This window comes from Branchiostoma lanceolatum, chromosome 1, assembly GCF_035083965.1.
Source record: "Branchiostoma lanceolatum isolate klBraLanc5 chromosome 1, klBraLanc5.hap2, whole genome shotgun sequence".
Taxonomy (NCBI): domain Eukaryota; kingdom Metazoa; phylum Chordata; class Leptocardii; order Amphioxiformes; family Branchiostomatidae; genus Branchiostoma; species Branchiostoma lanceolatum.
This window is the reverse complement of record NC_089722.1, coordinates 7,852,973-7,868,008: the sequence shown is the minus strand read 5'-3', so window position 1 is coordinate 7,868,008 and position 15,036 is coordinate 7,852,973. Positions and strand designations below refer to the sequence as shown.

At 42.4% G+C, this 15,036-nt stretch overlaps 2 protein-coding genes across 3 annotated transcripts in view; one reads left to right on the top strand and one right to left on the bottom strand.

Moving 5' to 3' along the window:
- Positions 1-805: 805 nt before the first annotated feature.
- Positions 806-9,490, bottom strand: LOC136431608 (neuronal acetylcholine receptor subunit alpha-7-like). The gene is made up of 12 exons (XM_066422942.1): positions 9,255-9,490; positions 7,522-7,652; positions 7,343-7,387; positions 6,674-6,783; positions 4,709-4,906; positions 4,406-4,469; positions 3,910-4,046; positions 3,496-3,632; positions 3,134-3,269; positions 2,659-2,761; positions 2,294-2,419; positions 806-2,006 (listed from the first exon to the last, which is right to left on the bottom strand). Exons 1-12 carry the CDS (start codon positions 9,322-9,324, stop codon positions 1,839-1,841), a joined length of 1,425 nt encoding a protein of 474 aa, XP_066279039.1. The 5' UTR covers positions 9,325-9,490; the 3' UTR covers positions 806-1,838.
- A 3,718-nt stretch (positions 9,491-13,208) lies between these two features.
- Positions 13,209-15,036, top strand: part of LOC136431565 (chromatin assembly factor 1 subunit B-like) — a 48,903-nt gene continuing 47,075 nt past the window's right edge. For both annotated transcript variants that reach the window (XM_066422940.1, XM_066422939.1), the window contains exons 1-2: positions 13,209-13,321; positions 14,436-14,570. In XM_066422940.1, coding sequence (XP_066279037.1) covers positions 14,448-14,570 — 123 coding nt within the window. In that variant the 5' untranslated portion in view covers positions 13,209-13,321; positions 14,436-14,447. The remainder of the gene's footprint in view (positions 13,322-14,435; positions 14,571-15,036) is intronic.

Sequence of the window (15,036 nt, the reverse complement as noted above, 5' to 3'; positions counted from 1 at the left end):
ATCAAAGCAAACAGGCTACATTGTTATAGATCACAGAGGTAAGCTGATCGTGTTCCTCGTTTCAAGGGTAGATTTCCCTCTTTAAAAGACCCAGTATGACAGGCAATTTTTCATGCTTTTATAACATCGTAACTTGTCTCGAACCCACACCATAGAGAGTCAGAGACGTATTCGTCGATGAATCGGCAACACAGTTCCAGTTCAGAATGTGTCGTTATCGGCACACCGGTACACAGTGTCGGCACTGGCATACAAAATGTACACTATCGTTTGTAAATCACGATTTTGGATGTGTATCGCCGTGAATACAAGTTGTACATAAAACAGACTTGCAACCTGAAACACAACCCCCATCGTGGTTATCTATCTGTAGTGACCAGTTCCCCATTGTTTGTTTGGACCTTTGTTTATTCATGAGAAGCTCAAGTCGTCCTGTAGGCTGCTTTTCATTGAGGCCATGAGGGAGGAAATACGGGTTAGACCAAATATAAGAGTCAAATGGAATTCTTGATAAATCTATAAACATAAAGTTCAATCTTTACACATAGATACAATTTCTACGAGGATAGACGCCAAAAGGAAGGTGTGGATATCGAATACATTATAGTGAGAGTTGATGTTCAAATTGTATTTGATTCCTTTCCTACTGTCGAAGAGCAACCCCAAGGGCTGCTGAAAGTTAAAATATACAAGCAGTGATGACCAACCCTTAAAAATGCTGACCGGCAGCTGTTCACTAAAATGTTGAGTGTATAGCGTGTATAGTATATAAATCAACAGAACATATATTCCAAAGACCAACTAGTACTCGTCAGAAAAACACTTTTAATCAAAAAGATTTGATGGCAACCGAGTAATCACATGTCACACAAAATCAGGATCTCACAACAGAATCAATGCTGCAATTGTCAAAACAACATTCATGTCAACATATACCGAACCCGTCATCGTAAACTTGTAGATCTCATGGTGCAGTAATATGGCAATACATCTTTTGAATATGTACATTATGTAATTATTATCAATAACCCCTGGGTGTTTACTTGTCAACTTCCTCACTCTTTCTATGACCAAACAACTATTTTAAGTTGACGACATAAAACGTTTGTAGCAGCATTTGTGTATAATAGAAAAACTCTCTATATACATATACAAACTCATAACCATCGTGAAAACGAGTTCGTACACGATATTTTAGTCCAAAACATTCTGATTGACAAAACAACACATTCTCGCAGTGTTCAGACGTTTCAATTGTTTTCACAAAACTCTTGCAGTGGGCATTCCCAGTCCTTTCCATACTCTTAGACAACAATGTGCTAGTTTGAAACTGTTTCTATTCTATTGTAAAAGTTTCAATATAAAAGCATTTGATGCTAATCTGCTTACAAATAGCTAGAGCTTACCTATAACACCGCAGGGTAACGATATCATAAGATGAACACCTGATGGCTAATGCTCACGGTGACATCAATATTATCTCGTTCTTTACAGCTGTACATTTTGCAAACGCACGTCACTGCAACGCAGGAGAATCAACGGAGAGCACAACTTTACAAGTATCCCTGTCTTGCCTGATGTGGAACGAGGACGTGAAAATCAACGACTCAAGAAAAAGGGCCAAGCAGTGTAAAAATTAAATTCTTACGCTATATGTATAGAGCTATTTGATTTAGTCGTGTCGGTCACAGATTGTCGTAATCGTGACCTGCTTAACATAATCTCTGTTTTTGATATCTAGTCATCTAGTAGCGCGGTTCAACGGCTTTAGTCTTGTTGTAATATCACAAGCACTCCAAGCATATAGAAAATAAACCACATTTCCAGACTGGGCCCGTTTAGCGCAGGATTCCCGGGGGCAGGGACGCGAACATGGCGGCGGTCATGACCACGAAGGCCACGAGGATCCCGATCATCAGCACCTTGTCGAGCTGCACCGCCAGCGTCTTCCACATGTTCCGCAGGTCTTCCTGCTCTTCGTTCTCGTCAGATGTCTTTCTCAGAGCCTAACGCGAAGTGAAGTTTAGAAAATGAGCATCTTGTGATTGTCGTTTGCATCTCTTAAAGCTCAATGTCATTCTTCTAACTCTTGTTAAGGTTCACATTGAGGTTAATCTTGTCGACAGCTCAAAGGAAGCAACAATGACAACAATTGACAACAGGATATCCCTCAAGAACAGATGAAGGCATGTTCAAGTAATGGCTTTACTTAAAAACAACGATTTACTAATTATTTGTAAAGTGAAACTCCAAATCACAAAGAATTCAGACGTATTAATGACGTATTACCGACCTCGACGTTCGTGTCGATTTTCTCCATGTGCGTGGTGACCTGCATCCCCACACCGGAGTTGTTGTTTCCGTTATGGCCGAACCGAGACACTTTGGCGTTAATTTCCCCGCTCATCTCGGCTTCCTTCTGTAAGTGTATAATAAAGATAGTATCTTTTAAACTATTGTTAGCACTGCAGTTTTTTTTTACCATTATTCTATTTTCATGATCAAAATGACGGCTTAAGTGTAGTTTAATACATGTTCGTAGATACATGTTCATGATATGATTACCACAATGTTCTTCAGCGGAGCATTAATTACATTGGATTAAAGTGTATTCTTCCAAGCAGTTTAAGTTTTTTTTAATCTACCAAATGTAGTTACCTCTTTGTCGTCCATTGATACCACCTCCAGTCCCTCATTTGCGATGACGGTTGGTTCAACCTTCTTATTCTTCCTGTTCTTGATGAGCTGCCATGGTTTAAACCTGCAGCACAACGACATTAACACATGAGCTCACACATAAATAATTCATCAACATTTCTTGCAAGTTAATATTGTACAATCTTGCTATTGTAACAATGCGATAGTTTTCAGATCTTTTTTTCTCAAGCAGTCAAGCTGCTAAGTCTACATTTTCCAAGCTCAGGCATGAAATTTTTATTTTTGTCATCTCATTTGTTCCAAGTCCATTTCAATTTATCTTTAGTTTCCGTCGTCCCTTCTGTTCAGTGTCCTTTGATTTCTACAAAGTTGAAATGTAAGAAATGTAAAAAAACGCGGACACAATTTAGTGTTATACATAATTTAAAGGCATGAGCACATCGTTTTCTGTTAAACTTTGCCCCGTGACCCTTACCCGTCCACAAAGAGGATGGTCCTGAGCCATGTTGGTGGCGGCTTCAGGTTCAGCTCGTGGAAGTGGAAGTAGATTCCAAAGGCCGAGAGGGACACGGACACCCCCACCAGGACAATGGTGCCTCCGAAAAACTGGGCTGTAAGTTAGAAAATCAAATAAGAAGTGTTAACGTTATCAATAAGTCGCTTCTGAAAAACACGTCGTTGTCAATGCAAGATGCGTAGTAATTTCCAAATTTGATAATTCTTCTCGGCTGTTATGTTAGAAATCTTAAGGCAAGGTCTACTATATCTGTACATACAGTCAGGTGGATACGAATGAATTGACTTACTTTTAATGTGTATGAATAGATATGTGCATACCTATGTACGGCACGGATGTTGACGTTGCCGGTAACGTTTGTGACACGATCTGCATGAAGACGACCAGAGACAGCAACATAGTCACACCCAGGGATAGCTTCTCGCCGCACTCAGCCGGCACCCAGAAACCGAACAAGCTGAAAGAAGATTAACAGTCAACAAACCATTATAATCTCTGTAATCCAAACGTTTTACGTTACCAGAAAAATGTGCATTTTAGATGACATGTTGAAGTTCAGATGACTGTGGTGATACAGTATAAATCATGTCAAGAGCATACTGAAGGTCCAACATAAAAAAATGAAGATTTTGTTTTTGTATCTGGACGACTTGTATATTGAAGGTTCTTGATCATGGTTACACTTTTTATCGTAGCCTTTCTGATTCCTCTTTATCAAACGGAGCGTTCATTACCTGACGAATACGATGAGGATACAGGGCGCCACCACGTTGTAGTTGTAGTAGAGTGTCTTCCTCCGGATGAAGATGGACATGGTCACCACGGGGTACGGCTCGGGGCAGCAGCCGTAGAAGAACTCTTCGCGTCGCACCTGAAATCCGAACAAAGTATAACATTGCGGTCAACAGTTTAATCAAAATCGTCAGGTACTACAAATGACAGTGTGTAGATTGGTATCATACTGTGTATTTGGGACTATAGTGTGTATGTGTGTATGCTTGAGTGAGTGTGTGTGTGTGTGTGTGTGTGTATGTGTGTATGTGTGCGTGTGTGCGTGTGTGCGTGTGTATGTGTGTGTGTGTGCTTGACTGTGTGTTTGTGTAATTTTGTGTGTGTGCGTGTTTGATTGTGTGTGCTTGTCAGTGTATTTGTTTCAGTGTGAGTGTACATGAGTGTATGCGTTTGTGTGCGCGCGTCCACACGCGTGCGTATTTTTCTTATGTAACTCACCGTGTAACTTCCCAGTTCCCACTCCTCGTTCTCCAGGTAGTTGCCTGAGTCCGGTGTAGCTGACCTGTGGACAAACAACAGCGGATCCTCATGAGTAGATGGAATGAGATTAGATGAGGCGTTTCTAACGTATTTGACAATGGGTAAACGTAAAGAGAAAGGCGTAGCCAGATTTCAATCATGATTTGAAAGGAGACATACCTGTTGTAGACCTATATGAAAATTCTCAGACGTACTTGACAGTAAAAGTATAAAGAAGAGTGTAACGGTCTAGGTTTCCACCAGGTTCAAAGGGAAACCTACCTGTTGTGGACGTCGACTTTGAAACCGTCAAACGACCAGGACCCGAACTGCATCTCGCACGTCTGCTCGTCGTACGGGAAGTAGGTGACGTCTATGGCGCAGGTGAAGGTGAGGATGACCGGGTAGAGCCAGGACAGGCTGCCGCTGGAGTAGATCGTCGCCTCCGAGTCGGCGAAGGCGTCCGAGTAGGCGCCAAGGCTACGGTAGGAGAAGGTGTGTGTCAGCATCAATAGATATGATAATGATGATAAGAAGAACTTTATTGCGCGACAATTGTAAAGCCCCCCACCCCCCACCCCCCTCACCGGACCCGCGGCACGCTGGCGGCGTCGCTGCGTCCTAAACTGGATTTGTGTTACCCTTGACTTTATAATGGGAATATAATTTAAAACGTACAAGTATGACCAAAAAGACAACAAAACACACAAAGCTTTAAAAACATTCGTTTTTTGGCGATGAAATTCGTTGAGTGCTTTGTCAATTCGATCGGCCGCAGCGACGCCGCCAGCGTGCCGCGGGTCCAGCGAGAGGGGGGCTTAACTGGTACAATGTATGGCAACTTACGCACATGATAGTTGCACTATTGCTAACAGCTAACAACTTTTAAAGTATGATACCTAGATTTAAATAGATCTTAGGGATGATTTTGTATGTGTAATTGCATATCTACGACTTTGAAGGGAAAATGATACTTTTCGATAAACAATACACCATTACTGTATTAAACTTGATGAAAAACAATTTGTCAACACATACAAACAGTTTTTGAGTCGTGTGGATAGCCATGCTTTGACTTTCACAAGTCTAGTCGTGCATATCGTACCAAGTAGCCCGGAATGCAGAGGCCGGGTGCGAGGCGTCTTAGCGAATAATGGACGCTCTAACTTACAGCATCTCTTTAGAGTGCGTCTTTGATTTCTTCACTATGATGACCAAAGACGATATCCTCTCTAACAATAGCCATAGAGCAGAGGGAACAGACAGACCTAAGAGTATTCAGCGCTTGCAGTTAAGCGTGCTAAGTGCAATACGCGGGCTATTGTAGCGGAGAACAACTCTGGTCAGATCGAGTCCCGCCGTGGATGAATGGGCAGTAATGCACTACGCATGTTGACCCAGTTCGACTTTGGCTGTACGCCATATTGTTATGCATGGATGGCATCATATTGCCATGGTGTATAGGGTTCATCTATGATTATATAAAGGGCTGAGTTCAATTATCTCTGAAACAGGGTTAGTTTACCTCATGTTCGCAGGAGGGATAGGCAAATACAATCAAAGTATGATTTGACATTTTGAAGATCAGTTCTCAATGATGCAGATTGCATTTTAGACAGCTTGGTCGGCGAAATGCATTCATTTATAAGTAAAATGACTATTTCTGTCACACGTCAGCAAAATCACGCTCTTGTAACTTCGACCAAGAAAAAATAGCCTTGACTATATTTGTCTTTTTCTTTTAACTTCTCAAACTATTCGAGGCACCTTTGCAAGTGTCTTACCGACAATGGAGAACACATGTCCGACATAAAAGTAGCATTTTCAGCGCTAATCCGACATTTAGTAAGAAACTTCCCACTATCATCAGGGACATGTGGCCTTATGGTTAGGGTTCTTGACTTAGAATCTAAAGGTTATGAACTCGAATCCCCAGCTGGCCCAAACGTTGTGCCCTTGGGAAAGGCGTTTAACACCTATTTTACTCGACCTAGGTAAAAATGGGTACCTAGCTTCAGTTAGGGACGGTAGCCTCTGATGGGACGTAAACCCGAAGGTCTCATTTTTTAGGAGAGCCACACCTTGAGTACGTTTAAGAAAATAGTCGGGTCCTTCCCGATGTCAGTGGATCAAACCTAACTGTCCGGTCTTACGCATCTTGTAGTTGTACTTTAACTGTACAGAACGGATGTTCTACGCCTAAATACAGTAAACGGAAACAAATAAACTCCCATCAGCGACACATACCTGTTGTAGACCACGATGTCCGGGCGCCAAATCTTCTCACTGCTGACTCTGATGGCGCTGACGCCGCCGAAGTCGGACGCGTTCCACGCCATGGTCTCATCCGTCCAGTACTGTAGAAAGAACAGTTGCAGTCAAGTGATGCTGTAGCCGTATTTTTGTACTTCAGTCTAGTTAACTACGGTACATAAACCATCCGTACAATACGACAGTAAGGTCTTCTGACAAGAATTGGCCTAAGGAGTTATAAAAGAGAGCATTCTTGGAACAGCCGCGGATGTGTCCTGCAATATTCAGCTGTCTTGTTATGTAAAAGTAGGTTTTATACTACATTGTAGTATCCTTGCCAGCGATTAACTATGTGTTTACCCTGCTTAAAGATTCTACGGCATCAAAAGTCTTCCGTTATGACAAACTAAGAGCGAGGGCACATTGCACATTATGTACAAAGCCCTGTCGTCCATGAAAATAAGTAGCCTGCTGTATTTTACCTGTAAGTGACTTATGCTTGCAGCAGAATACATTCCACAATTAAGTTGCAAAGCTGTCAGAAGTCCTGTTATTCCAACCATCTGACTGTTTGTGCGGAAAGAATCATTGTCTTTTTTTTTTCTTTGAACTAATTAACATCTTTGGTCTTCGAAAAAAAGGAGGAATGAAAATGAAACTTACCGACCGATACCATAGGTTCACCGTGATCTGTTGATTCTTCGAGTCCTGAAAATACAAAAAGTCAAAATCAATAGGAGCAACAAAAAGAAGTCGAAAATTTCTAAAGCTAAAGATTTCAAATTTAGACGACGATAACCATTGTAACGACGGGAAGTATAAGAAGACGTAGATGCCCTTACCACTGAGATGATCTGTGCCAAGGCGGCGTCGATCTTGACTGTAACTGGAGAAGAGCTGTTCAGCACCGGTCTCGGCTCGGCGTCGTGGTTCAGTAGAAGGTGTTCCAGCAACTGGGCTTCATAGGATGAACCTGGGAGGCAGAGGAGAAATTCGTAAATTGAACGTTCATCTGTGTAGGTAGAGGTCATTCTGTATCAAAGTTGAATTATAATTTCCAGCACACAAAAAATTGGTGAACTGACTGATGAACTCCAGTCTTTTTTAAGGGATAACAAAGACTGGAGTTGATCAGTCGAAAATTTGGGTAAGTCCAATTTTGTTGTGTTGGAAATCACAGCTCAGCTTTGATACAGAGAAACTCGTAAATACGACTTAGAGCTCATAAACCGTCATTGAAAGGATCTTCTTGGCTCTTTTCTGTTCAAAGGAATAAAAAGTCTAGAAGCTGAACAGAAACTCCGTGCTCGCCTGGAATACAAAGTACGATGGAATCAAAAAAGGAGAGACAGGCTGCTTCTGTGGGATGTTTCTGCAACACTGTGAATCATCATAAATCATGGCCGTTATGAAGCCTTCTGATTACCCTGATCGGACGATATATTACGTAGCGTGAGGCGGATTGGTGATTAGCTATCCCGTTTCCGGATCAGACGGCCGCGAGTTACAAAACAATCCTCTTTACTCTAGCCGGCAGACGTAACTGTCACACAGTTTCAACTATGATCAACAACCCAACTTAAAGTCATAAGCAGAGTCTTGTTTCTCAGAAACACCGAACACATGACATGTAGTTCTTACGTACATACTTTTCGTCACGGAACCGTATAACGTAAATCATTTCCCTATAGCTAAATGTTGAAAGCGTCATGTATAAAGAGGATTTTAAGCTTTAAGACTTTTTCGAAGTACACGGAGCTAGAAGATATCCCTATTATCCCCGGTTTTTACCTGCCATAGTAACAGTTCTACGTCTATCTGAAAGACCATGCCGATACTCTGTGGCAAAAGGTTCTCTCTGGCCTTGTCTACTGATAACAATCCGAAGCTTGTATCGTGAAAACGTCGAAGCCGACAGGAGGACTACATAAAAACTACTTCAGGAATATGTGTCTGACTTTGCAATTTATTTGTGGAGGTGGGACGCTCTCAAAACTACTTCAAAACGATTTACAAAACTATCAATTAATCCCGATGCTTGTTCCGTATTTGCTGAAGGAAGTTCTTCTTCATCTCACCGTTGAAATGTCAACAAATAAACACATCTTGGCACTGCCGGTATGGTGATTTGCCAGAGCTAACTATCACATTGCAGGGCTCGGGTGACAACGTAAACTCAACTTTTCTAAACTGTGTGAACCCTGGCAAGTCTGTGTCGAGAGAATATAACGGAGAACACTAATCTTCTGTTATAACTTTCCTTCGGGTAAACCACGTGAAGTGCGAAACCAGGGGTCAGCAGTACAAGCTTGTGTCTTCGAGCAAACAGCGGCACAAGCTTGTATGTTTGTTTGATTTGCTTCTAACAGTTGTGACTAGGCTACTAGGGTTTTAAACGGCACCCTTTCCTCGTATGTGTGTCTTCAGACGTGATCGTAGACAGATGGTAAATTGTTGTTTACGACCTTAATCCTAACCTACTTTTCAGACCATGGACATATGTTTGTGACACCAAAGAAAAGACGCTTACTTAAAAAGGAGACGATGTAGGTAAATCTCGTTGTAACGCCCTTACCTCTCACAGCGGACGCCGTAGACACACAGAGCGCCAAAAGAGCCAACGTCACGGCCATGTGTCTCTCCATGGCGCCGACGGTAGAGTCGAACCACGCTCGCTGCAATGTCAGATCGACCTTGTCGGGTAGTGTCCGCACACAGGATGTGTCGCGATGTGGTTCGATCTGACTACAACTCTCCGCCACACACAAGTATGACCACCTACACTCGCATCGCCTTCCCTCGGGTCATCTATCAAATCAGGGCGTGGAGTCAGTTTCAACCCACAAACCTGGCCTTTGTGCGGCGCCTCCCTGTCGTGAAGAAACAAAACATCGAAGACCAACTGTGTTTGTGTGGTTATGTAGAGTCGGACACCGATATGCTCACTTTTGTAGGCTTCGCGTCACTCAAGCAAACCCGACCATATCGTGTTCGGCCAAATATTTCTAAAGTGCTGACCACTCACTGCGTCCCGAGAAATGGGATGTGGAGGCTGTTGCATTTGTTTATATTTATATAGTTAATTTCGAACACCGATTCTAACACAGACATGGCAAACACGAATGTATAACGATGTTATGAAAGGAAACAATACAGCTGGTTAGTTAATTCAATTTTTACAAATAAGTTACTCCAGACCTTAGTCTAGATAGTCGCTTACTCCACGGATGTACAGGATGCTGATGACAACAACACCCCCATCTCGCTGCAAGTGCAGTCGTATAACATCAACAATCGACATAAAATGTGTTCCTTTTTGTGTACTCTTGAAAGTATTGTTATTGGAAGTATCCTTATCTCCATAAGACATCAGGTGACGTGTCACTATCTTTCAAAGTCTTTTGTTAGTAAGTTCTTTTTACAAGAGGATTAGCTATATATAGTGCAGTGTGAAAACGACACGTGGCAGACAACACGGACAGGGAGACGACAAAAGTAACAACAAGCACTTTCATCTCTTTTGTGATGCTGAAAGTACTGATCAGAATAGCAGTGATACTGTACATTCATAAAGTAATATCATAAAGCAAACTAAGAGTACAACCACAACCATGTAGGAAGTTAGACCATCTCTTGGCAAAAGTAGGTAGACTCATGTGGATGACAATTCGTGACAACGAGATAGAAATTCATAAGAAAACATTGTCATCTGTATTCTTTTTCAAAATTCGTCTAGATACAAGTCCATCAGACGAGACATTAAGGGACCTGTATTCGTCATATATACTATAAGAAAACTAGTTATCAGAACATTATTGTTCTCCCGTATTTGCTCTTCCGTATTATGTAACTCCCACACGGAACGCCCCCTTTGTGCAGCCGTCAGAACAGCAGAAGCCGGCTGTATATCTGTTACGGCACACGGGCCCTTCAGCGTCAGTAACCCGTGACCTGGTGCGGTGTTCTTTCCAGTGGTGCAAGCAGGATTACCGCGATTGATGTAACAGCAGTAGACCGACCTACGCGGAGGATTGCTCCTCCTAATGCCCCTGTCACATAGCCAACGTTCTTCGGCAGGACGCTTTGCTCAGGAGAACTCACTCACTCACTCACTGAATCATATTTTCATTTGCTTCGTCTCAAGCCCAAATTGGTATACAACATACATAGTGCATGTATGTAAATGGTACGAAGCAAATTTCGTGGATTAGTACTGATGCATTATATATGAAGAAAAACAGAGACAGGTCCGCAGATGAGCAGAGCGCTTCTAGAGGAGATTCCTAAGAACAGATCAAGCCAGGTCCTTACAATGCTACTTTTGTATCTAGGCGAAAGAAAGGGACAATAACCATGTATTAACTGAATGTGATGTACTCTGGAAGTTAGAGAAACAGACAACGCCATCCCTCTATGTCTAAGGTCTACGCTGTCAAATTAAGTTTCGTGCCAAAGTTGTCCGATTGGTGTCGAACATTTCCGCCGGCGTTCCGAATTTTGAGATGACTATCAACCATTAATACCAGAACGGTAAGACGGCTTTCCTAGTATCCCGTCTTTTACCATGTCGTGACTCGTCATTAAGAAAAATCATCGGAGGAAGAGGGGATGAAATCCTCCGTAAGAGTTTCCCAATGACGTAAGAGCGTCAATACGTGTATGGACCGAGCTGAACCGTGACTAAGAACATCACGTGACTGATATTGAGCACACATGTATTCAACCATCAATCAAGGTGATACAAAACTGTCCGCACAAGGGTCCCGGACACATGACCACGATGTACTGTCAACTTAAACCACATCAACCCAGGATGTTGCCCTTTGTTTGGGCTGTTGCTGTTTGCTTAATGATATTGGTTACTTTCTATTCAGACTGCGTGGGGGCAGCCTTTTTGTGTTATTGTAAGTAGGGGAGAATGGGTAATAGGTTCATTAGTACGGATTAGGAACCGACCCAGGTTCTTTCTGATGACGTCAGGACGCAGTGATCTTTATACATGTAGTACTACCTAAAAGCCAAATTGGGTGCGTTTTCTCCTGCTCTTTCCCTCTCCAATTACCTAAACCAGATGAGATATGATATGATATGTTACAAGAGAACGTTCAGAAAAAAAACTCAATTGCAACGACTCGTGATCTTCTCTTCTAAGGCGACTCAATAATAGTGTGGAACGTAGCCGTTTTCAGCTATCTGGGCACAATTACATGTTACTGTCATGTATGTCACACTTGGACGACAGGCGGTGAGTCAGAATCCGTGCCTCTCGCTCGTATTGAGCGACAACTTAGAGCTGACTTAACAGTTAGATCAAAACATATCACAATTAGTCGCAAACTATCCACAAAGTAGATTGCTGACTGCGTGTCCATCGTATTTTTTTGATGATGGATTCAAACATTAATGTGGCATTGGCATTGCATGAAATCAATGTCTCGGTTCATGCTGTATCTTTGAGATGAAGATATCTTACAGCAGACACAGAAATCGCAAGATCGTACTAAGCAAGCGTTTGCACGCGTACTTGAACACGGTCACGGTGACAAGTCAGGAGAGACGCCTGGCGGCCATGTTCTATTACTGCATATATCATAGGAATGCTTGCTGCAGTTCTATTACGAGCTGCTAGACGCCGCTTTTGATCCACGAGAAGACCTTACCTTGAACATGTTGGTCTTACATCCTGAAGACAACAGTACTGCAATACTCTTCACAGCATATGCTTAGAAGCTAGCTAGCGTTGGACGAGAGTGGCAGAGACGGAAGTACGAGTAGCTTTACTCAGCCTATATTGACCATACTGCACGACAGACGTGATCGGGCCTGAGCGGTTCACAACTGCAACTCCGTGTTATTTATGTCGTTTTCGGCTTAGCGTTAGACTATAATTCGAAATCGTTTTCATGAAAAGCGTCTCTGCTTTTTTTTCTGTTGCTATTCAGATGCATGAACCGGTAAAGTCTAAGGTTGCTTTAGGCCAGAACCAGACAGTCACAGCCCTTGATTTTCTATCTGCTCATTAATTTTTTTGTAGCTGACACCATCTAGTTACAAAATAAAAACTATAAAAAAGCATATTTCTACTAAAATCACAAAACCCACTAACCATTAAAAACATCATTTTTCATCAGCCACTAGTGCCTCCAAAGAAGAAGTCAAACGCCCAGTAATGTTGTGTGTAGAAATATTAGTTAGATGCATAGAATACTAGTAGACACTTGTTACCATCGTTACCCTTTCTGCTGTTTGTACCCTTGCAATTAGCCTACGAGCATGAATTCGCAAATAAAAGTTAACGTTATAACTTAAGGTTGGTTTTCTTGTGCATCTTTCTAACGTTAATATGTTGATATCTGTATAATTCTATGGCTGCATTGTTCTGTATCTTCCACCCTCACCCCGGCCGAGGGCGAGAACAGGTGCACACAACAACCACCTGTTGAATGCTATAAGGCTATGTTGACCGTGCAGCAGCGACATCTAGCGAAAATTGATAGTATCGCAGTATTACAACTTCGCAAGGGCTGCTGGGTCGTACCCAGGCGCTTGCGTCATTCAAAACCGCGGGAAATTTCCTAGGAGGAAAGGCGTCCGAACGAAAACAAAGCAGATTTTTGCAGAATTCCAGCTTCAGATCGAAAGGTATTTAGCCTACGTTTGATTCTGTAACTACCTGAATACTATCCTTATTCAAACGTAAATGATTGTCCGGAAATACCGCTTTTATGACTGTCAACTTTACCAGAATGCGATCTAGCTCGCCCCCCTCCCCCCTGATCCTAAATCTTGCAGGCACTTCGGAATTTCCGACAGGAAAAATATTATTGGACCTGTAGTGATGTCTGTACGAAGGTTATGGTACTTTCTATCGGGTCACTTGCACTCATATTCTGAAAAAAAATCCCTCGGTGTCACAAGGTGTGTGTGACGTTCGATGCTTTGGTGGTATGTAAAAATAACCCACAAAAATTTCCCCAAGACCATCTATATCTATGAGTATGACTGTCTTTGCAATGTTTTTGTTATAGCAAAGACCCCCTTGGTTATAGAGCTTCATAAATAGTATAAGAAGACAGAGGTTGGCTGTTGTCGCGCTGTATCTGCTGCAGACACAGTATACGCTCTTGAGGGACTAAAAGATTTTTTGTGGGATATTTTTCGACTCGTTATAGACTGACATTGTGAAAATTTATTACTGGTATGAAGCCAACAAGAGATTTTTAGCCAAGCACACCTGGTCACCCCTACGTACTCTTCTTGAGTATGAGGAAGCTTAAGGGTGCAAAACCTGTGTATGTAAAAGAACCCAACACACTTATTGAGAACAGGAGGGGTGACCCGGTGTGCTTGGCCAAAGCAAGGAGGTTATCTATAGTCTGTATAACCTCCTTGGCCAAAGATGCACAAGCCATAGCAAAGTCGCAAATGCATAGCTAACTAATGAACAAGCGTCATGCTTCATCCTCAGTCTGATGTTCGACAACTTTACCTTTACGGCTTTACCTTACTGAAAGGCCATAGGACCTGTGGTAGTCATACACATCGCAGCACCTGGCGGCAGCTGAGCTACAAGAGCGCCGCAACTTTCGAAGCTGAAAGAAGAGCTGCAGCTGAAGGAGGGCCAGGAAAGCTCGACTACAACAGAACTGATGAAACCATGTAGACTTGCCATACTCTCTCGAGTGGCTGTCAATACACACATGTGGGTTCTCTCTCTCCTTAATTTTTTGATCATACTCAAGTTTGTAAATTGCAGTGCCCCCCCAAGATGAAGGTCCACACTCCCGAGATCGCCTGGCACAACAGAGACCCCATCTACAGCCTCGACTTCCAGTACCGCAACGGCACGGTCCACAAGCTAGCCTCCGCGGGGGTGGACAAGGCCATTAGGGTAGGTGGCATTTTTTTCTATGTTATAAACATTTGTATTACAAAAATTGGCTTCACTGCACATCTTTGATTAGAAGTTATGGCACTGTATCTGTATCTGTATAGCTGGTATAACCGCCCTTCGACGTAACACACCAGCTTCGCAGGCACGCGGCGCGGCAGCTGCTGGTTATATTACACTGAACGGTACCGGCTGCCTTTGAAAGTCATACTTGTTGCAATGTTTGTCTACAAATGTATTTGTACTACATGTATGTTAGAATTTACCATTGATAGATCAACAATGCGTTATACAAATTTCTGTTCTAGTTTTTTTAGAAAAAAAAAGGTTTTTGTAAAGAGGTCTGGTAATTTTGTTTCAATGTGTATAGCTGCAGTAATCATTTGGGCCATCAGGAGGTGCTTCAGACCCATCTGTTTGTTTACAGACTCACATGTTCACATATATTTTGCACACATACATGGAT